Source organism: Papio anubis, chromosome 1 (genome assembly GCF_008728515.1).
Source record: "Papio anubis isolate 15944 chromosome 1, Panubis1.0, whole genome shotgun sequence".
NCBI lineage: Eukaryota > Metazoa > Chordata > Mammalia > Primates > Cercopithecidae > Papio > Papio anubis.
This window is the reverse complement of record NC_044976.1, coordinates 30162390-30185614: the sequence shown is the minus strand read 5'-3', so window position 1 is coordinate 30185614 and position 23225 is coordinate 30162390. Positions and strand designations below refer to the sequence as shown.

The 23225-nt window shown below is 39.6% G+C and overlaps 1 protein-coding gene across 6 annotated transcripts in view; it reads left to right on the top strand.

Moving 5' to 3' along the window:
• The window catches only part of PTP4A2 (protein tyrosine phosphatase 4A2), a 29726-nt gene extending 7548 nt beyond the window's left edge, over positions 1 to 22178 (top strand). For 3 of the 6 annotated variants that reach the window (XM_009203725.4, XM_009203729.4, XM_009203727.4), the window contains 5 exons: positions 8843 to 9529; positions 12491 to 12583; positions 16629 to 16759; positions 18354 to 18428; positions 19695 to 22178. In XM_009203725.4, coding sequence (XP_009201989.1) covers positions 9434 to 9529; positions 12491 to 12583; positions 16629 to 16759; positions 18354 to 18428; positions 19695 to 19803 — 504 coding nt within the window. In that variant the 5' untranslated portion in view covers positions 8843 to 9433 and the 3' untranslated portion in view covers positions 19804 to 22178. The remainder of the gene's footprint in view (positions 1 to 8842; positions 9530 to 12490; positions 12584 to 16628; positions 16760 to 18353; positions 18429 to 19694) is intronic. The other 3 variants (XM_003891492.4, XM_009203747.3, XM_021938802.2) reach the window with 3 other exon arrangements.
• The last annotated feature ends 1047 nt before the right edge of the window (positions 22179 to 23225 follow it).

Below are 23225 nucleotides of genomic sequence, written 5' to 3'. Positions count from 1 at the left end.
CTATAATGTAATTTATAAAAAGCAAGTTTAGGAGAGGAAGTGAAGTGTAACTTACCCAGTTATAGGGGAAACTTGGACCAGAGTGCCTGAGCAGCAGAAACATTTCTGGGGCTCAAACAAAATAATTGATGCTGACAAGATGTATTTTGGGATGTTTTTATTCTGTGTCTTGTCCATAGAGAGTTTCCCTCCCTCTCTTTGGGGGTTAATGCTGGAACAGGACCTTTAAATATGCCCAGTACATTTGACAAAATGGGGAAATGAAAAGAGTTAAGTTGACCTATAGACTACTAAGTTCTGAGATATAGTATATTTGAAATAATGTGAGCAGTAGCCTGAAAGTTTTTACTTTGCATGCTACTCCTGTGCTGTAGGTTATTTTGAAAGGTGATTCAAATAACCTTTCCCAAGTATCTATTTTGCAACCTCAGGGAACTTGCAGCTGTTACAGTCATTCTGACTGTCCTGATATAACTCAGAAAACATTTCAATGTGGTGTTGACAGGCTGAATCCAGGTGGTTTTTTTGGATTTTTACTACTGAATTTGCTTTATTACAATTGAGGTTCAGAATCTTAAATTATTAATGAAATTATTGATTCAGTGGTTCTTGGGTTAATGTATGTATAGTGATGTTGGAAACTAAATTAAAATGATTAAGACTTAAGTTGTTCTCTGGGAAAATTAGCCTTTTGAGATTAAAGAAGGATGGGAGGAGGAAAGAAAACAAATGTTAGGATTTAACTTTTTGGGGAAGCAACTGAATTGGAGATAGTTCCTATCCTTAAGAAGGCTACCAAAGTTATTTAGGAGAAGAATGTGTTTAAGCTTTATATTAAAGGGGGCTTGGGAGCCTTAAAATGCACATAAAGTCTTTAAACATAAACCCCGTAGAAAAGATAGCCATGATACTTTTATCACAAAAGTATTGATGAATAGAATCCATTTAGTAGAACTATTTAATGTAATTTTTAAAAGATTAGCTGAAAACAATTAGATTAATACTCAATATTAGGATTGTGCTGTTAGGATTTTTAAATGTTATTACCAGTGCTATTCAAATACTTTTTTTTAAAGAGAAAGTCAGCGTTGGCCATAGTGGTGGTAACCTGCATTTAAATTTTATTTATGAAAGGAAAAATACCATTTTGGGACAAGAGATTCGTTTTGAGAATTGCAAATCTTTAGAGGAAAAATGGAGTACAAAATTGTAAAGTAAATATTTTTAAGTGTGGCCTGAAAATATTTAATGCAATTTTTGTCTTTTAGTTATTTGTAGAGGTAAAAATTACTAGAAAAGTACAACTGTTAATCACTAGGGTACATGCACATCTAAAAACGACTCCCTTTTCATTTTGGTGGGAACAGGGCCCACAGGACTTCAGTGAATAACTGTCACTGTTCTCAGAAGCAGGTGCGATTGTTGACTAATTGCTTCCCTTATCTTTCTGAGTGGCTGGCCATGTATCTTCTACTGGTTTTGAAATGTTAAGACATTTTCCCACCATCAAGGTCATGATTTCTTTTTATAGAACTGATTATTGATTTCTGTACTGGAACTTGAGTCTCGAGTTCCCTCCTTAAATGAGGAAGTGGAAAAGTGGGAATAACCAAGGGAGTAACTATGAAATTTTTTTTTTTCTTTTTGAGACGAAGTTTTGCTCTGTCACCCAGGCTGGAGTACAGTGGCGTGGTCTTGGCTCACTGCAACCTCTGCCTCCCGGATTCAAGCAATTCTTCTTTCTCAGCCTCCTGAGCTGGGACTACAGGCACCCGCCACGCCTGGCTAATTTTTGTATTTTTAGTAGAGACAGAGTTTTGCCATGTTGGCTAGGCTCGTCTCGAACTCCTGACCTCAGGTGATCCACCCATCTTGGCCTTCCAAAGTGCTGGGATTACCGGCATGAGCCACCCACCGCACCCGGCCAAAAAATATTTTTTAACAGTAAAAAAGCATCTTGTTTTTGGCTTATTCATTGACGTTTTGGATTCTAATTTGTGTAGAATTGAATTGATACCTCTTTATCAACTTCCTAGGACTGTAGTAGTTGTGAGTAGGGAGGGAAACTAATATTAATTTAAATCTAAGTTTCAAGGAGCTAGATTATTCAATTTTAGTTTGGTAAATGGAACAGTAGAGGGACAAACAAAGGTAGGTAGCGCAGAGGATAGATAGAACTGTTGTTCTGGCAGAGCGCAGTGGCTCACACCTGTAATCCCAGCACTTTGGGATGCCCGAGGCCAGCGGATCACAAGGTCAGGAGGTCAAGACCAGCCTGACCAACATGGTGAAACCCTGTCTCTACTAAAAATACAAAAATTAGCCAGGTGTGGTGGTGCACGCCTGTAATCCCAGCTACTCGGGAGGCTCTGGAGGCTGAGGCAGGAGAATTGCTTGAACTCCGGAGGCAGAGGTTGCAGTGAACCGAGATCGCACCACTGCACTCCAGCCTGGGCGACAGAGCGAAACTCCGTCTCCAAAAAAACAAAAAGATAGAACTGTTGTTCTATCTACTTGATTTGGCAGTAGGTCGTAAGAGATTAATAAATTTTCAGTTTGAGACCAGTTAATCAGAAGATGAGTGTTTAATTAGTAAAGATGAGATTTTTTTTTTTAGTTTACAAGTTTTCAGACACTTTTTTTCCCCAAGTGGTCAAAATACAATAGGTACAGTAGCATTTTACAGAGGAATTTCCCTACTACTATGATGGTTGAGAAGATTTTACATTCTATTGTCTGAGTAGTCTCTGAATGTTAAGTTAGACTCCACAAGTTCTGTAGTTACTCAGAGCCTTGACTGTTTTTCATAAACTCTATATTCAGTCTGTGGACAAATCCCACATCAAAGTATATCTTGAAACTGACCCCTTCATATCTTCCCTCCTGCTGTTACCCTGGTCTAGGCTACCATTATCTCTACTAGTCTCCTTGCTTCCACCCTTACAATTTTTGTAATGTCTCCACATAGCAGATAGAGTGATCCTTTGTAAAACCTAAGTTGTCACTCTTTTTTTCCCTCCTTTTTCATCTTTTATGTTAGGGTCAGCGTGTACATGTGCAGGTTTGTCACATGGGTAAATTGAATGTCGCTCAGGTTGGTGTACAAACGATTTTGTCACCTCGTCACCAGCTAGCGAGCACAGTACCTGATAAGTAGTTTTCCAACCCCCACCCTCCTCTCACCCTCCACCCTCAAGTGGCCCCCAATGTCCGTTGTTCCCCTCTTTGAGTCTATGTGTACTCAGTGTTTAGCTCCCACTTTTAAGTGAGAACATGCGGTATTTGGTTTTCTGTTCCTGCGTTAATTTGCTTAGGATAATGGCCTTCAGCTGCATCCATGTTGCTGCAAAGGACATGATTTCATTATTTTTTATGGCTTTGAGTTGTCACTCTTGAGTGAAACCCTTCATTGGCTTCATTTGGAGAGGCGTCATTCTCTGAATAAAAGTCAAATGCTTTTAGTGGCCTATAAGGCTCTCTTTTATTTCTCTGACTCTATTCATTCCATTGTCCTCTCTGTTCCAGTAGCATTGGTTCCCTTGTTCCTAGCATACTCTAAGCTTGTCCCCACCTCATAACCTTTGCAGCAGTTAATCCTCTGCCTAAAATGCTCCCCAAATACCTGTTTGGCTCACACACTCAGCTCTTGGATAAAAAGTCACTTTTTTCAGTGAGGCCTTTCCTGTTAGCCTTATTTAAAATTGGAACCCCCCTCCCTCTGGCACTGCTAATTCCCCTACTTCAAATTTTTCTCCAGAGCAGTGACATTTTTATTTCTTTTTTTCTGCCCAGTGTAAGATCCATCCCGACAGAAATTTTTGTTTTGCTTACAGCTCTTGCATCTGTAAGAGTATGTGACCCATAGTACATGTTCTGTAAATATTTGAATTAATGAAAGAATTTGAGGAAAATGCCTAGCTCTTCAGGAGGATAAATTATTTACTGTTGACAGATTAGATTTTTTATACTTATTTTAAGGGGAAATAAAAGTAGCTATTGACATGAAGGGAATTTGCTTTAGGAAAAAATTGTTGCAAGGTTCTAGTTGTATATTACATTATTAGGCTTTCATGTTGACTGATTGTGGAAACCAAGCTGACTCAAATTTGCATTACTTCCTGTAAAATTTCTGGTAAGAAAAGTAACATAGTAAATATATGCATACTGGTTTTTTTTTTTAGACTTTTGCTTGTAGACTGTATTCCCTTAAATCTAGAATTCTTTTATTGTACCTTTATATTTTAATGTGCTGTTTTAATTTGGTGAATACTGGCATAGCCCACCAAATTAGAGGGTTTATTGTATCATTTAATTTGGAAATGTAAAGAGATGATTTCTTAGTAGAAATTTTGATGTGAGTGGATTGATAGGAGATATATATATATATATATATTTTTTTTTTTTTTTAATTTTTTGAAACGGAGTCTAGCTCTGTTGCCAGGCTGGAAGTACAGTGGCGCAATCTCAGCTCACTACAACCTCTGCCTCCCGGGTTCAAGCGATTCTCCTGCCTCAGCCTCCTGAGTAGCTGGGATTACAGGCACGCGCCGCCACGCCTAGCTAATTTTTGTATTTTTAGTAGAGATGGGCCAGGATGGCCTCGATCTCCTGACCTCGTGATCCGCCCACCTCGGCCTGCCTGAAGTGCTGGGATTATAGGCATGAGCCACGGTGCTCGGCTGATTGATAGGAATTTTAAAAGGATGCCCAGTAAGATTGGATTAAATTAAATGAGACTGCTTTTATAAAATTCCCTTATACCTCTAAATTCACTTTTTTTTTTTTTTTTTTTGAGACGGAGTCTCACTCTGTCGCCCAGGCTAGAGTGCGGTGGCGCGATCTCGGCTTACTGCAAGCTCCGCCTACCGGGTTCCCGCGGTTCTCTTGCCGCAGCCTCTCAAGTAGCTGGGACCACAGGCACCTGCCACCACACCCGGCTAATTTTTTTTTTTTATTTTTAGTAGAGACGGGGTTTCACCGATTTAGCCAGGATGGTCTCAATCTGAGCGTGTTCGTGATCCGCCCGCCTCGGCTCGGCCTCCCAAAGTGCTGAGATTATAGTCGTGAACCACTGCACCTGGCCTCTAAATTAACTTTATTTGTAGTTAGAATTACAGTTGGCCAAGGCAGGACATGAATTTTACTCATTTAGCCTCTTTAACAGGGAAGAAAACACTTTATGGAATTGTGTAGGTACAGACCTGCCTGGGACAGAGGACTAGCCCTCTGGAACCTCTTTCTAATCCTATGATTATAGAACTTTTTTTTTTTTTTGAGACGGAGTCTCACTCTGTGGCCCAGGCTGGAGTGCAGTGGCTTGATCTCGGCTAACTGCAAGCTCCGCCTCCCAGGTTTACGCCATTCTCCTGCCTCAGCCTCCCGAAGTTCTAGGGTACATGTGCACAACGTGCAGGTTTGTTACATATGTGTACATGTGCCATGTTGGTGTGCTGCACCCATTAACGTTACATTAGGTATAGCTCCTAATATTATCCTTCCCCCCTCCCCCCACCCCACAGCAGGCCCCAGTGTGTGATGTTCCCCTTCCTGTGTCCAAGTGTTCTCATTGTTCAGTTCCCACCTATGAATGAGAACATGCGGTGTTTGGTTTTTTGTCCTTGCGATATGTTTGCTGAGAATGATGGTTTCCAGCTTCATCCATGTCCCTACAAAGGACATGAAACTCATCCTTTTTTATGGCTGCATAGTGTTCCATGGTGTACATGTGCCACATTTTCTTAATCCAGTCTATCATTGATGGACATTTGGTTCGGTTACAAGTCTTTGCTATTGTGAATAGTGCCGCAGTAAACATCCGTGTGCATGTGTCTTTATAGCAGCATGATTATAATCCTTTGGGATGGTGGGTCAAATGGTATTTCTAGTTCTAGATCCTTGATATAGAACTATTTAAGAACGTACTTTGATTGTAAATCATTATAGGGTTCTTATCACCCTAGAATTTTTTTTTTTTAAAGGTAATACCGTATGTACATGGGAAAAGTTAAAAAAATTCAAAAGGTATACGTTAGGATGTAGTAAATCATGCTCTTGACTTCCAGCCTCCAGTCCTGTGTTCCTGGCCCTGCCCCAACCCCAGGAAACCACTGTTACCTCTTGTCTTTGTAAATCTTCCAGATATCCCGTGCGTATGAATACATACAGTACTCACAAATATTTATTTTTTTTTTTTTTGAGGCGGAGTCTCGCTCTGTCGCCCAGGCTGGAGTGCAGTGGCCAGATCTCAGCTCACTGCAAGCTCCGCCTCCTGGGTTTACGCCATTCTCCTGCCTCAGCCTCCCGAGTAGCTGGGACTACAGGCGTCCGCCACCTCGCCCGGCTAGTTTTTTGTATTTTTAGTAGAGACAGGGTTTCACCGTGTTAGCCAGGATGGTCTTGATCTCCTGACCTTGTGATCCGCCCATCTCGGCCTCCCAAAGTGCTGGGATTACAGGCTTGAGCCACTGCGCCCGGCCAGTACTCACAAATATTTCTAAACACACTGTTCATACTGTCATGTACCATGCTCTTTTTACTTACTAGTGTCTTTTAGCTGTCATTTCATATCACTTCATACAGATGTTTTATTTTTAACCTCTGGATAGTTTTTTCTTTCTTTTTTATCCCTTACCTCCCTCCTTTTTTAATTTAAAAGGACTTCGCTGTCACAGACTATCCTTTCTCATCCTTTATTGAAGTTATATTCTTTTGTTAAAAGTGGAAATGTTGCCTAGGAAATGGAAATGTCCCAAATTCAACATTTTAAAAGTTAGGTTTTGGCCGGGCGCAGTGGCTCAAGCCTGTAATCCCAGCACTTTGGGAGGCCGAGACGGGCGGATCACGAGGTCAGGAGATCGAGACCATCCTGGCTAACATGGTGAAACCCTGTCTGTACTAAAAATACAAAAAACTAGCCGGGCGAGGTGGTGGGCACCTGTAGTCCCAGCTACTTGGGAGGCTGAGGCAGGAGAATGGCGTAAACCCGGGAGGCAGAGCTTGCAGTGAGCCGAGATCTGGCCACTGCACTCCAGCCTGGGCGACAGAGCCAGACTCCGTCTCAAAAAAAAAAAAAAAAAAAAAAAGTTAAGTTTTATGATAAAATTAAATGGCAGAGAGAATATTTGGGTGTATATTTGAATTTACCACTGTTATATGTCAAGTAAACTAGCCTCTTTCATCACTTGGTAAGTTTAAACAATAACTTATTTAAGTAGACAGAGCAGAATTAATGCCAGAGAGACAACTTTAGGAGAATTTTCCTGTATGGTGTACATGCGCAGAATTTATGTTAAAATATAGGGTTCTGCAACTTTTGAGTACTTTCTAGCTGTGATAGGTTATGATTTTTTACACACTGCTTTGCATTCTTGAGTGTGTCACAGGAATTAACATTAGTTTATCTGAATTGACAGGTGCAAAAATGTAACTGTTGATGTGTAGTTGAACTCTTGATGGAGGGGGAGGGAACGGAAGCTTGTTTTTATCATGTGTCTGTTAACAGTGCTAGAACATACTGTTTCTTTTGGCAGAAATTCTTTTGCTGGGTTCTCAGTATTAAGAATTGAAAATCTAATAATGAATTATTTTTATTCCTGGAAATGGTCTTTCCAAAATGAAGTTGGGGGAGTAAGATGGGATAAAGCTTGTTCTATTTGCTGAGCAGGCACACACTGGAGACTAGGTGGAAAACCTAATGCTGGAGTTGTAGCCTTTAAGCCTGGCTGTCACTACAATGCAGGTCTTTCAGTGCCTTTACTCAGCTGACACACATTTGCAGTGATAACATCATTGAACCAAAGGGAATCGAATAGGTTAGAATTTCCTTGTGTATTGCTCTGCATTGCATGCAAACTATTGTTCTTTGAGTAGTTACTTTAATAAACTCCACCCACTCTCCCACCTTATTTTAAGGTCACAGAGTTGGAGATGAACATCCAAGCAGGTATTTGGAAAAAAAATTATGCTTGTATGGAAGATTGCAACTTGAAAAATATGTGGGGCTAGACTCAGTGGCTCCGGAGGCCTGTAATCCCAGTGCTTTAGGAGGCCAAAGCTGGAGGATCGCTTGAGCCCAGGAGTTTGAGACCAGCCTGGGCACCATAGCAAGGCCCCCATCTCAACCACAACCTCAACCTCCCAGGTTCAAGCAATTCTCCTGCCTCAGCCTCCCGAGTAGCTGGGATTACAGTCACGCGCCACCACGCCTGGCTGATTTTGTATTTTTAGTAGAGACGGGGTTTCTCCATGTTGGCCAGGCTGGTCTTGAACTCCCGACCTCAGGTGATCTGCCCGCCTCAGCCTCCCAAAGTGCTGGGATTACAGGCATGAGCCACCACACCTGGCTTGAGTCTCTGATTTTTAAAACTCTTGATAATACCCCTTTATCCAATTCTTCATAGATGGTAATAACTTATAATTGGTGACATTTCACATTGCTTTGGTCTTATAAAGAATGTATTTTGCCGGGCGCGGTGGCTCAAGCCTGTAATCCCAGCACTTTGGGAGGCCGAGACGGGCGGATCACAAGGTCAGGAGATCGAGACCATCCTGGCTAACACGGTGAAACCCCGTCTCTACTAAAAAATACAAAAAACTAGCCGGGCGAGGTGGCGGGCGCCTGTGGTCCCAGCTGCTTGGGAGGCTGAGGCAGGAGAATGGCGTAAACCCGGGAGGCGGAGCTTGCAGTGAGCTGAGATCCGGCCACTGCACTCCAGCCTGGGCGACAGAGCCAGACTCAGTCTCAAAAAAAAAAAAAAAAAAAAGAATATATTTTGACTTCAGGCATTTGTGTTTACTGTGCCATCAGCCTCTAGTTCATTTTACTTATTCTTTTCTTCTCCAGGTTTTTCGTTGGAATATACGTTGCACATTTATGGCGATTCTGAGTGTGAGGGCAGACTTCTGCCAGGCTCAGCACAGCGTTTTCGCTGACAAGTGAGCTTGGAGGTTCTATGTGCCATAATTAACATTGCCTTGAAGACTCCTGGACACCGAGACTGGCCTCAGAAATAGTTGGCTTTCTTTTTTTTAATTGCAAACATATTTCTTTTAATGACTCCAGTAAAATTAAGCATCAAGTAAACAAGTGGAAAGTGACCTACACTTTTAACTTGTCTCACTAGTGCCTAAATGTAGTAAAGGCTGCTTAAGTTTTGTATGTAGTTGGATTTTTTGGAGTCCGAAGGTATCCATCTGCAGAAATTGAGGCCCAAATTGAATTTGGATTCAAGTGGATTCTAAATACTTTGCTTATCTTGAAGAGAGAAGCTTCATAAGGAATAAACAAGTTGAATAGAGAAAACACTGATTGATAATAGGCATTTTAGTGGTCTTTTTAATGTTTTCTGCTGTGAAACATTTCAAGATTTATTGATTTTTTTTTTCACTCTCCCCATCACACTCACACGCACGCTCACACTTTTTATTTGCCATAATGAACCGTCCAGCCCCTGTGGAGATCTCCTATGAGAACATGCGTTTTCTGATAACTCACAACCCTACCAATGCTACTCTCAACAAGTTCACAGAGGTAAGATTGTAGCGTGGTCTACTTTTTGGATTGATTTCTAGGTAAAATCCCATTAAAAAATTCTCTTAGCACAAAGCCATTTATTTCTGTATTCGGAGTATGGATGGTCATCCTGCCAATCCTGGTTTGAATTGGGTTGGGTTAGTTACAGCAGATTTTTTCAAGAACATTTATGGAATTTGGGGACTGTAGAGGTATCTAGTAGTGTTTTTTTCTGTGTCCTTTCTACATTTATTGACAGGTTTTTTTTGGTCAAACATTCAGTCATAAAAATAACATTTTTTGAACACAGTATGCACCCAGCATTATAATAAACAGTGTTACACATTATGCAACAAGCAATGTTTGTGCTTAAGGTCACAAATACAAAAATCCTATCGGGTGTAGATACCATTATTATTTCCCTCTTACCAATGAGGAAACAGGTTCAGAGCCATTTAGTAATTTGCATAATGGCACATAGTGTGGTGGAACTGCTGTACTTGCCTGGGTGTCTGACACTAAAAACCATTCTGTACGTACTTGAGATATTCTAACCACCTTTGATGAAAAGACACCACCAGACTACTTAGTTGTAATAATCATATACAAGGGTCCAGAAACTTGGGGGAAGGAAAGGTGGTAGAGATAGTATTTTTATGTCAGATCCTTAATATTTTTTCTATTGGTAGGAGAAAAATCTCTTTGTACTTCTTTGAGCAAACATTTGAACATAAACTTTTTTTTTTTTTTGAGGCAGAGTCTTGCTCTGTTGCCAGGCTGGAGTACAGTGGCGCAATCTCGGCTCACTGCAAGTTCCGCCTCCTGGGTTCATGCCATTCGCCTGCCTCAGCCTCTCCCTAGTAGCTGAGACTGCAGGTGCCCACCACCACGCCCAGCTAATTTTTTGTATTTCTAGTAGAGACAGGGTTTCACCATGTTAGCCAGGATGGTCTTGATCTCCTGACCTTGTGATCTACCACCTCAGCCTCCCAAAGTACTGGGATTACAGGCGTGAACCACTGTGCCCGGTCTTTTTTTTTTTGAGATGGAGTGCAGTGGCATGATCTTGGCTCACTGCAACCTGCGCCTCCCAGGTTTAAGCTATTCTCCTGCCTCAGCCTCCCAAGTAGCTGGGACTACAGGCACGCGCCACCACACCCAGCTAATTTTTGTATTTTTAATAGAAACGGAGTTTCACCATGTTGGCCAGGATGGTCTTGATCGTTGACGTCGTGATCCGCACGCCTCGGCCTTCCAAAATGCTGGGATTACACCGCATCTGGCCAGAACATAAGCTTTTTCATCATTCTTGGGTTGTTGAGTTTAAATGATTTCTCTTGCTGTATTTATGGAGTAGACTTAGAAAGGTGGGTGAACTCCTAGTGATTCTCATTTTATAGATGGCAAAACTGAGACCACAAGAGGTTTTGACTTGTTTAAGGTCACAAATACCATAAAAAATTCTATCACAGCTTTTCAATGAATGGCTATTACAGAGTTTATTTTAATGGGATTTTATTTGTATTTTGAAACATTTAAAAAATTCCTGACTTAATACTTCTACCTTTCCTGAGTGTGTATTATAAGAAGGCCTTTTTGTGAAAAATGAAGTCCTTTAGCAATTAAAATAATTTTACACTTTAAATAACTAAATGATGGACCCTTCTTAAAGAATATCACTGTGCCTGCTTATTTATACTTATAATTCCCTGAGCTTCTTAACTTTGTATACACAGTGTACAAGTTGATTCTAGGCCTGGTATGCCCTCACATTGTTCAGTTAGCTTTAAGCCTGGCTGAATTGTGTGGTACTATTTTCAACTTGTGGATTCCTTGGCCATAGACTTCAAAAGTGGCACTGTCCTGCAACTATAAAAAAGATGTTGGTAGCCCCTTGAAGATAGGTAGTCACTGGGTTAGGCATTCACCATAGGGAGAGTTTTAAAGGAGCAAGGCTTCTGGCTATAATTGCATTAGCTGTCTTTTTAATATACCACTTTTTCTCCTGGTTTCAGAATTTTATTTCTTTAAAAAAAGCAGTGTTTATTTCATAAAAATAAAAAGATACAGATGAGCAAAAAATTTAACAACATTTAATTGTTAATAACTGGCTTCTAGATGTTTTTCTCTGCATATATCTGTGTATATTCATAAATGCACATACAGATAGGATCACACTATATATTTTTAAAAATCTTTCCCCATCTTCCTTGGTATTGTTTTTATAGCTGTCATAGTGTTCACTATATGGATGTGCCATACTTCTTTAATCATTCCCTTATTTTTGGACAATTAGTGGTTTCTAATTTTTCACCATTCCAGTTTGTGGTGAACATGATGTTACCTAAATCTTTGTATATGTCTTTATTTCTTTTGTATAAACTCCCAGAAGTAGAATTTTTAGGTCGCAGTGTATGTGAACTTTTGTGTAAGTTTTTGTGTTATGCTACCAAATTGCCCTTTAGAAAGGTGAGTCTTACACTCCCACTGAGATTTCATCAGTGTCCATTAAGTGTGTAACAACAGTGAGAACAATTCTGATCTTTGTCTAAAAATGATATCTCATTGTTTCAATTTATAATAGTACATTTCTTTTGTTGGGTTTTTTTTTTTTTTTTGAGACGGAGTCTTTCTCTGTCGCCCAGGCTGGAGTGCAGTGGCACGATGTCGGCTCACTGCAACATCTGCCTCCTGGGTTGAAGCGATTGTCCTGCCTCAGCCTCCTGAGTAGCTGGGATTACAGGCCGGTGCCACCACGCCCAGCTGATTTTTGTATTTTTAATAGAGGCCGGGTTTCACTATTTTGGTCAGGCTTGTCTCGAACTCCTTACCTTGTGATCTGCCTGCCTCAGGCCTCCCAAAGTGCTGAGATTACAGGTGTGAACCACCATGCCCAGCCTATAATAGTACATTTCTACGTTTTTGGCTGTAGGTTTCAAAAACAAGTTCCATTATAATTTTTTTTTTTTTTTTTTAAAGGAACTTAAGAAGTATGGAGTGACGACTTTGGTTCGAGTTTGTGATGCTACATATGATAAAGCTCCAGTTGAAAAAGAAGGAATCCACGTTCTAGTGAGTGTGTAGTATTTAACTTTTTCACGACAAACAAGTTGTATCTTTCAAACATAAATACTTATAAAACTAGGCCAGGTGCACTGGCTCACACCTATAATCCCAATATTGTGGGAAGATCACTTGAACCTAGGAGTTCAAGACCAGCCTGGGCAATGTGGTGAGGTCTCATCTGTATAGATAATTAAAAAACTGGTGGGGCATGTTGGTGCACACCTGTGGTCCCAGCTACTTGGGTTTTTGAGGTGAGGGAATCACTTGAGCCCAGGTGGTTGAGACTGCAGTGAGCTGTGGCCACGCCACCACACTTCAGCCTGGGTGACAGAAGGAAACTCCATCTCAAAAAAAAAAAAAAAAAAAAAATTTAAAACTTGGTATTAGGTGGGCATGGTGGCACACATCTGTAGTCCCAGCTACTTGGGAGGCTGAGTTGAGAGTATATCGCCTGAGCCCAGGAGGTCAAGGTTGTTGTGAGCCTTGATTATGCCACTGCACTCCAGCCTGGATGACAGAGTAAGACCTTGTCTCAAAAATAAAAACAAAAAAACCCTGGCAGTAGTACTTTTGGATTTTTTAAGGTTGTAATGGAAAATACGTTATTGATAGCAATCTTTCAAATTCCTTTGGATTAACAGATTGGCAGTTTTGTTCATTTGTGCTCTTAAAGCCTAAAGTCGTAGTATTTTCAACTAATAAAAAACAAAATTTAGTGCTCCTATTTTAACAAAATGTAAATTTGCAATTTTTATTTTTTAGGAAATTAATGCAATATTTAGCTTTGTTTCTTGGCTACTAATTTGAATATAACAAAAGTAATTTCCATCAGACATTCTTAAGTCCATATGGAACTCTGCCACTTTGCAAGTACAAGATTAGTTACTTAATATTTTGTGGATAACTTGTAGGGGGCAAAAAGGTGGGATAAGAGGATGAGGAGAGGTAGGAGGCATCTTGTTCCAGAGTAATCAACATAGTTTCTGATACTTTTTGTTAGGTTTCTGAGGAGCTTTAGGTGATTAGATTTCTTACCTAGCTCAATTTGAGCACAAAGTGATTGGAGTTATTTTAAATTAAGTTCCTTTTTAGCACCAAAATAGGCTGTTTCCTTACAGCAAATGAGAGTGTCAGATTAGTTAACATTTTATTCTTTCTTCCCTAAGTTGTAGGAGCAGCTTTTAGGAGCATGTAATGAAATGATCTTGTAGTTTTAGGTGTCTTTAGGCTGTTGGTTTGATTGTGGGAAGGTTATGTAGTAGGAAGAGAACTGGAGATTTTATATAGGTAGTTAGGTAAGAAGAAGGTAATAAGGAAGATACTGGTTTAAGGTTATGTTCCTGCTTCTTACTGAGAGGTAGTTCTGTAGTCTTTATTTTATTGGTCAGTGGTTGGGAAGGCAGTTGATGCAGAAAGAATAATGACCTCTTGGTAAGGGACTTCTCTCATACCTGATCCATAAAGTTTCCTCATATCCATTTTGGTGAAAACAGAAACTAAATAGCCAAACGTGTTTAAAAAAAAAATGTTTTAGGGCCCCGTGTGGTGGCTCATGCTTGTTCCCAGCACTCTGGGATTCCAAGGTGGGTGGATCACTTGAGCCCAGGAGTTCCAACACTAGTGGGGCAACATGGTGAAACCCTCTCTCTCCGAAAAATACAAAAATTAGCTGGACGTGGGGGCATGCGCCTATAGTCCCAGCACTTGGGAGGCTGAGGTGGGAGGATCACCTGAACCCGGGAGGTCAAGGCTGCAGTGAGCTGTGATTGTGCTGCTGTGCTCCAGCTTGGGTGACAGAGACCTTGTCAATCAGTCAATCAATAGTGTGTTTTAATAGTTTGGCATGGTAATAATTTGCTTGCAGTCAAATTTCTAAATGACTTTACTGTCCACTGCTGGAAATCACTGGGAATGAGTATAAACGTGTCAAATGCAGCCCTGTGTTTAAAAAATAGTAATAAAATTTAAACTTCTGAAAATAAGCTGCATACAAGTTTATTTTGCTGCATTATGAATATGTTCTCCAGTGAACAAAAATCAACTTTTGACAGATGGCGTAGTGAGAAAATGACTGGATTGACCATAGTCTGTTTGAGTCAGTAATGTTGGTAAATATCTTTGTGAAATAGAAATGAACTAAAGAACTTGAACTAGTTTGTAGAAGATAATGGTAGGCCTAAGATTTATTCCAGGCGTTTAAATTTAGGTTTTTGTTTTGTTTTAAATAGCTGTGATCTGGGAAATGCAAATCAAAAGCACAATACGATACCGCCTTACTCCTGTAAGAATGGCCATAATAAAAAAAAAAAAAAAATTGATGTTGGCAGGGATACCATGAAAAGGGAACAATTTTACACTGCTGGTGGGAATGTAAACTAGTACAACCACTGTAGAAAACAGCGTGGAGATTCCTTAAAGAACTAAAAGTAGAACTATCATTTGATCCAGCAATCCCACTACTGGGTATCTACCCAGAAAAAAAGAAGACATTAAAAAAATAAATAAAAAAACCCAAACAAATAAATAAATAAATAACTATGATCAGATAAAATGAAAGGTTTAACTTACACTTGAAAAAACAAGGGCATTTAGCTTAGGCTTGGAATTTCCTTTTCCCAGACAGAGATTTTAAGAGTTAATCTACTTTTGCTAGGTGAAGAGGGTTTTGGAACATTTCATGGTAAGAGGATATCCCCAAATAAGGCCTGTCAATCCTTTGAATGCTCTTGCAAACCAGACACACATTGGAATAGACTAATGGGGTTTTTAGCTGTATCAGTTTGAGGGTCAAATGTTTCTAAATGATTAATGATTTTTTAAAAATAGACACTACTTATATGAGTAAGTGAAGCATGTTTTATGTTGTTTCTTAACTAGGTGCATTTTAGGGAGTATTAGAGGAAGTAAGCTCTTGACTAAGGTACTGGTTTTATTGCTATTTACAGTTAAACTCTGTAGTGCCATTTATAATAACACTGATAGTCTAATTACGGGTCGTAGTTGTCAACTCAAACATGTACTGTTATGGCTAATGGGCTACATGAAGTGTTCTAGTGGTGCCAATAATGAATGCAGAATCAATTTAATGCTCTGTCACTTTTTTCTTTTTCCCCCTCTAGTATCTTAAAGTGTCCTTATGCAATCTCATTAGAATAGCCTTATGTTTTAAAAAAAATTCCTAACTGTTTTTGCATTTCTGTCCTTGAAGCTTAGATGGGAGGAGGGAAGGCTTATAAAATGTCAGCCCCCAGTCCCCCTCCTCCACTCCCCTTTTGTGTTGGTTTCTTAGGACCTCTTGCTAAGTAGTGAGGAAGATAAACCCCTGCCTGTACTGTAAATGCTCGTGGGATTAGTCTTAATTGAAAGATAGCGCCCAAATAGGTGAATACAGAAAGAGAAAGGGATACTTGACAAAATGGTCTCCATTTGCCCAGGACCCTGTCATGCAGCACTGTCCTTGTTAAATGGGGACATATATAATTGCTGCTTGCCTTTTAATAAGCACAAAGATGGTAGTATGTTTCTGTTATGATTTACTAACTATTGGAGATTTCTTATCAGATAACCTTTCTCTAAAGATGTCATAACTTAGTTATCTTCAATTATAATCTTCAGTTATCTGTAGAGATCAATGAAACACCAGTTGATATGCTTTGCCAGAGTGGTCTTTTAAATAATGTTGACATATGTGCTGTGTCCTCTCTTACTTTGTCTTGTCTTTAATTACAGTTTTGTCTATTATGTCTAATTACTATATTCAGATATCATATTTGGGAGAACACTAGCTCTTATGACTCTGATAGAGGTTTCTGTAAGTTTTTGTAAATTTAGATGTGTGTGACACTGCATTGAGAAGGCTAATTTATTTGGCAAACTTTAATTTTAATCCTGGATCATTTTGCAGCAATGATCAGAATTGTGTTAACAATAGGTATATATAGTGTGGTTAGTTCAGTTAGGCCTGCCGTGTGTACTCTGCATAGCTATTTTATATTAGAATGTTAATCTTGGAGAAGATACCAAATTAATATAAAAAGTGATTTCTTTTCAGGATTGGCCATTTGATGATGGAGCTCCACCCCCTAATCAGATAGTAGATGATTGGTTAAACCTGTTAAAAACCAAATTTCGTGAAGAGCCAGGTTGCTGTGTTGCAGTGCATTGTGTTGCAGGATTGGGAAGGTAAACTTTTACCCTTATTACCCTTTTTGTCTGAATTCATTACCATGCCTAAGTTAGTTGAAAGTTTCACTTTGGTAGGTATTTGCATATATTATACGAAGTAACATTAAATTACCTGAAAGGAAAGGAAATGAGAAGAAAAACTAGTGTAATGATTTCTCAGAATAGGCTGTTCATTTCATCTGGTTGTCTGATTCTGATGCCAGCCTGGATTTAGTGGGTGTTTTATTTTTCTCCCTATTTCAAGTAATCAAAAGTTCAGGTCACTGAAATAGGCAACAAAATTAAAATAATTTTAGAGTTTGATGAATCTATACATGGGTAATTTTGTACTGAGATGAATGGGAAGTTAATAGGTAGAGAACAGATATCTGAACTCTTGAAAGGAGATGTATGGGCAAGAATTGACTTTGATCTTAAAACCTTTTCCCCTGAGCATTGCTTGGAATGGTGTTGCAATGCTGTCATCAACGGCAGATTAAATGCCAATTTAGGATGCACACTTTGACTCAGAACATTAGTGTAGGCTGCCATTGCCTCAAGGTGGTGGTGACTCAGGCTGTTAGTTCTGCTCTGCCCTTTTGTTTGCTATTTTCCTTTTTTGTAGTGTGGTACTGTTCGTTCATAAGGTTAGAAGTTTTAGTCCTTATACTGACGATTGAAGATAATGTTGTAACTTGACTTGACAGTTTTATAACTAGTAGCTATCCTAGTTTTAGGTATTCCAAAATTGGTGCACTGTATTGGGCTTTATAAAAACATCATTTCCTTTGTTAAAATTTTTTAAAAAGATAGAACTTTTCCTAGTCATCAATTCTTGGGCATTTTCCTAGCTCATCAAAAGGATTTACTTGAAAAAGTCTAGCACCTTTTTAGCATTTGATAAGGAAATATTAAAATCAATTGGTAATGAAAATTCTGACACACTGGAGATACGTAATATGTTTGGCCATTTATTTTACTGTGATAATGGCTAAAGACCAATGAAGGATTTTTGATAATATCTAGTGATGAGAAAATTTGATACATAATGTGATGTTTTAAAGAGTGAAGATCTCTTAAGGTTTAGAATTTTGTGCTTTACTAAAAGTAGATAATCAGGCTGGCCACTGTGGTTCACACCTGTAATCCCAGCACTTTGGGAGGTGGAGGCAGGCAGATTGCTTGAGCCTAGGAGTTCAAGAGCAGACTGGGTAACATGGAGAAACCCCATCTCTACTAACTACTAAAAATACAAAAATTAGCAGGGCATGGTGGTGGGCACTTATAGTCCCAGCTACTTGAGGGACTGAGGCCAGAGGATCCACCTGAGTCTTGGGAGGTCGAGGTTGCAGTGAGCCATGATTGTGCCACTGCATTCTGGCCTGGGTGATAGAGCGAGACCCTGTCCGTCTGTTCCCCCCCCCCCCCGCCAAAAAAAAATCATAGAATTTATGATGATGAGATATGTTTACTATATTAGGCAGATACCAGCTACTTTAGTATACAGGAAAAAGAAAGCTCATGTATTGCATTGGTAATATGCAGTTACAGGTTTTTTAAAATCCTTCATTCCAAGACTTACAAATACTTACATATGGGTTTCTTTCTGCAGGGCACCTGTGCTGGTTGCACTTGCTTTGATTGAATGTGGAATGAAGTACGAAGATGCAGTTCAGTTTATAAGACAGTGAGTATGAAGTTTTGTGTTCAGAAACACAGAAAGCAAGATCATGCATGAGGAAGGAATTATGGAAGGGATATTCATTTATAGTATGGGATAATTTGCTTTTTTTGGCTTAAAGTATTATTTGAAGAAGTAAAAAATTTAGAGCAGGTGATAGAGACTCAGTACAGCTGGTTTCCAGATTTAAAAAGTTTTCTAATTTGGACATTATAGACTGTGTCCAGTATATTGTTTGAGTATCTAGGAATCTCGAAAATGCCCCTTTTAATATATTCCAAATACCTTCCAAATACAATTCTCTATTAGGAGGAGGCAAGAAGAACGTGTAGAGGAACAGTTAATCACCTGGGACTCTTTTTTGTTTTTGAGACGGAGTCTCGCTCTGTTGCTCAGGCCGGAGTGCCGTGGCTCGATCTCGGCTCACTGTAGCCTCTGCCTCCTGGGTTCAAGCGATTCTCCTGCCTCAGCCTCCCAGGTAGCTGGGACTACAGGTGCGCACCACCATGCCCAGCTAATTTTTGTATTTTTAGTAGAGACAGGGGTTTCACCATGTTGGTCAGGATGGTCTCAATCTCCTGACTTCATGATCTGCCCACCTCGGCCTCCCAAAGTGCTGGGATTATAGGCATGAGCCATCACACCTGGCCTCATCTGGGACTCTTAAGTGATCTATTCAGGGACAAAATCAGGATGCAGGATCTTGACATTGATTTGGAATAACAAGTCATGCTATTTTGTTATGCAGAATTCTTTGACAATTTTTGTCTTGCCTTTTCCCTTTCAACTCTTCCTTTAAAAAAAGAAAACGAAAGAAAAGACTATTTGCGACAGAGCATGAAATATATGGTAGCGGCTAGGAAGGTAACATATTTCAAGGAATGCTATCTGTGTATGTCTTGAACCTGTTTCTTCATCTGAATATTATTTTTTAGCATCCTAACTTAAAAACTTGCTACCAACTCTAATCTGAAGAATACATCAATCTAATTGGATGAATGTAGTCAGATGTTGCTGGATAAACTATTCTGATCTTTATTAAATGGTTAATAGACTATAATGACAGTCAGCAAGAAAGATTCTTCTATTCCTTCTAGGAGGACTTAGAAAGTTCACGTTGCAACTTATCTCTTTAAGAAGTGTTGTAGTATGGGAAATACGCTGGTTTTCAGCTGTGTGGAATTAGAAAGGCCTTCGGATGTAAATAATGCATTTCAGTGAATCAGACAGCCTGTTTTTACATGATAAAGTTTGCCGTTCTTGTATTTTCAGAAAAAGAAGGGGAGCGTTCAATTCCAAACAGCTGCTTTACTTGGAGAAATACCGACCTAAGATGCGATTACGCTTCAGAGATACCAATGGGCATTGCTGTGTTCAGTAGAAAGACATGTAAACGAAGGCTTACTTGATTGTGGCATTTAGAGGGAACTCTTGGTACCTGGAAATGTGAATCTGGAATCTTACCTGTGTCATCAAAGTAGTGATGGATTCAGTACTCCTCAACCACTCTCCTAATGATTGGAACAAAAGCATACAAAAAAGAAATCTCTCTATAAAATGAATAAAATGTTTAAGAAAAGAGAAAGAGAAAAGGAATTAATTCAGTGAAGGATGATTTTGCTCCTAGTTTTGGAGTTTGAATTTCTGCCAGGATTGAATTATTTTGAAATCTCCTGTCTTTTTAAACTTTTTCAAAATAGGTCTCTAAGGAAAACCAGCAGAACATTAGCCTGTGCAGAACCATCTTTTTGGGGAGCACACTCTTCCATTATGCTTGGCACTAGATCTCCCTGTGGTGGGATTTTTTTCCCTTTTTTTGTGGGGGAGGGGTGGTGGTATATTTTTCCCCTCTTTTTTCTTTCTCTCCTACACCTCCCTTTTCCCCCTGATCCAAGTTGTAGATGGAATAGAAGCCCTTGTTGCTGTAGATGTGCGTGCAGTCTGGCAGCCTTAAGCCCACCTGGGCACTTTTAGATTAAAAAAAAAAAAAAAAAAAAAAAACACCAAAAAAAAAAAAAAAACCCGTGACACATATATATATTATATGATCCAGGTGGTTTTTAGTCTTTACTGATGAAAGGGTGTTCATGTTAGTTTCTTTTCCTCAAAACCCTATCTAATACTAGGCAAAGTAGCCAAGAGCCTTTTGTTTTGTTTTTATTTTGATAAATTAGTGGGGAAATTAAGTCGGCATTTTAAGAGGAGTCTCTTCTCAACTTAGCTGAGTCAAATTCTTCTCTTCCCTAACCAGTGAAACTAAGTGGATATCCCAGAAACTTGTCTTCTAAAAGGGAGGACTCCAGGCCATCAATAAAGATGTCCAGGGAGTGAGCGTACTTTCTACACCTTGTAGAATTGTGGGCTGTAGCGTTACTCTGATTTTCTGTCTAGTATCAGAGAATGCTGGTAGCTTAAAATTTTTATTTTAGGACTTGTACTCTGAATTTTCAGGAACCATCAAAGGAGTAGCAGCAAATTCACATATTTTCGACTTGAGAAATGCTTGTGGTGTGTGTTTCCAAACTGCCCCCTATGTGTAAAGTTCAGTTTAACCACTGATTGCCTTGTTATTACTAGGTTCTTTTGAGATTTAAAAAAAAAAAAAAAAAAAAAAAAAATCCCTGGTTTAAAACCAACAATGATGCCTAGTGAGCATGTGTCCACAGGCCATAACAGGGTAGAAGAGAGACATCGCACAACCCAATGAGTAGCGAAGGGACTGTGTTGCTTGTGAAGCAGTGTAGTACCATTTTTGCAGATTGTTTGCTGGGTTTAGCGTACTGATCTAGAAAAGCTGTTTTTCTGCTCCTTTGTGGAAGGCAGTTACGATCAGGCTGCATGGACAAAGCAGGTAGAGGGGCACCATCAGGGGCTCTTGCACTATTTTCTCCTCTAAATATTACATACTCAGTAGTGCCCTGCTTCTAAGGCTCTGAATACAGGCTTAAAGTCATCTTGTCCTGCTGGAATTTGCTGTGCAGAGCCATAAGCCTCCCATTTTGTTAGTGTCAGCTAGGCCAGTAGGAACAGACCGGGACCTTGTCTCACACTGATGATACCTCAAATGTTGGCCGGCTATGTGAACTGCCTATTTCCTATTGCTGGAGTTTTGATTTTTAACTAAATGCAAATCTGTAGATTCTCTCCTCTCTCATCCCAGAAAACAAAACAAAATAATGCTTTTTGAAATTGTTTATAGGACTTTAAAACATAATAGTATATCCAAAATTCTTTATTTCAGAACACAACAATAGATTCCATTAATATAGACTCAAGATCAAAACAGCATACCTGCTAAGATAGATGGTGTTGACTCCACTGGGTTTTGATCAATACAATAACAAACCTTTTCCCTTTGACACACTCTGAATTTTGTTTGCGGGGAGGGCGTGTGTGTGTGTGTGTGTGTGTGTGTGTGTGTGTGTGTGTGCGCGCGCGCGCGCAGTGTCCATCAGTATCAGTGCCTGCCTGAGTTAGGAAAATTACATTCCTGGTTCTGTATTGAGGAGAAGGATGTATAAAGCAACATGAAACATTAGCCCTCATTTTGTTTTAAAGACTAATGTTAATTGTTCTTAAAACTGGATTTTTTTTTCATTAAAATTAAAGCAATTTTTTTCTTTTGGATTTAATGAAGTATTGCTAGCTGAAGCCAGTTTGACATAGAGATGTCAGATTGATTTGAAAGGTGTGCAGCCTGATTTAAAACCAAACCCTGAACCCTTTTAAAGAACAATAAAACGTATTTTACACGCTCTTTGTGCATTTTTTCCCTCCATCCTCATGAGTTTATGTCTGTGCTTATAAAGCAGAGTTTAGGCTGGGCGCAGTGGCTCATGCCTATAATCCCAGTACTTGGGGAGGCCAAGGCAGGCAGATCACTTGAGCCCAGGGGTTCAAGACCAGCCTGGGTAATGTGGTGAGTCCATCTCTACAAAAAATTTTTAATAATTAGCTGGGCATGGTGGTGTGTACCTGCAGTCTCAGCTACTTGGGAGGTGGAGGTGGGAAGAACACTTGACCTCAGGAGGTTGAGGCTGTAGTGAGCTATGATCATGCTACTGTACTCCAGCCTTGGTGACAGAGACCCTGTCTCAAAAAAACAAAAGCAAAATGTCACTTATATGTGTTCCCCATTCTTTGCCTGCTATTCTCAAGGACTGTTTTGGGTCCTGCTAGTTTACTGCAAGGAGGTAAAATAGTTAGAGGCTTGGAAATTCAAAGATTTTATGTCACTGAGGTGTTAGTAAGAGCCAACTTAACCATAGCTGGGATACATCTAGTACATTTTCTGGTTCAGTTCTTGTATACAACCCTGTAGGAATTCAGCATCTTGTCAAAGGCTTGGTTTATACCATAGATGATTATTTTTTAGAGACAGAGTCATGCAGTGCTTCCCAGACTGGAGTGCAGTGGCTATTCACAGACTCAATCATCGCATACTGTGGTCATCCTGAGTAGCCTGTCACTGCACCCAGCTTATTTATACCATAGGTTTTGGTGGAGCATTGCAACTTTGTACTTGAATTCGTATTAAAGAACAATGAGGAAGTAACAACTCTATATTAATATATCAGAACTTGGGAGTGTGGAATTTCCCTTTCACTATGGGTAAGCATCCATCCACCCAACTAACAACATGCTCAGATACTAGGAAAAGATGCGACACTCATTTCACTTTGGAGGACCTCAGTCTGGAGGGGGCGTCAGATATGTAGACATAAAACAGTTACAGTGGGTGGTTATAGTAATGATATTTATAGTTCATTGATCCACAGTCTGGGCAGCATGGCCAAACCCCGA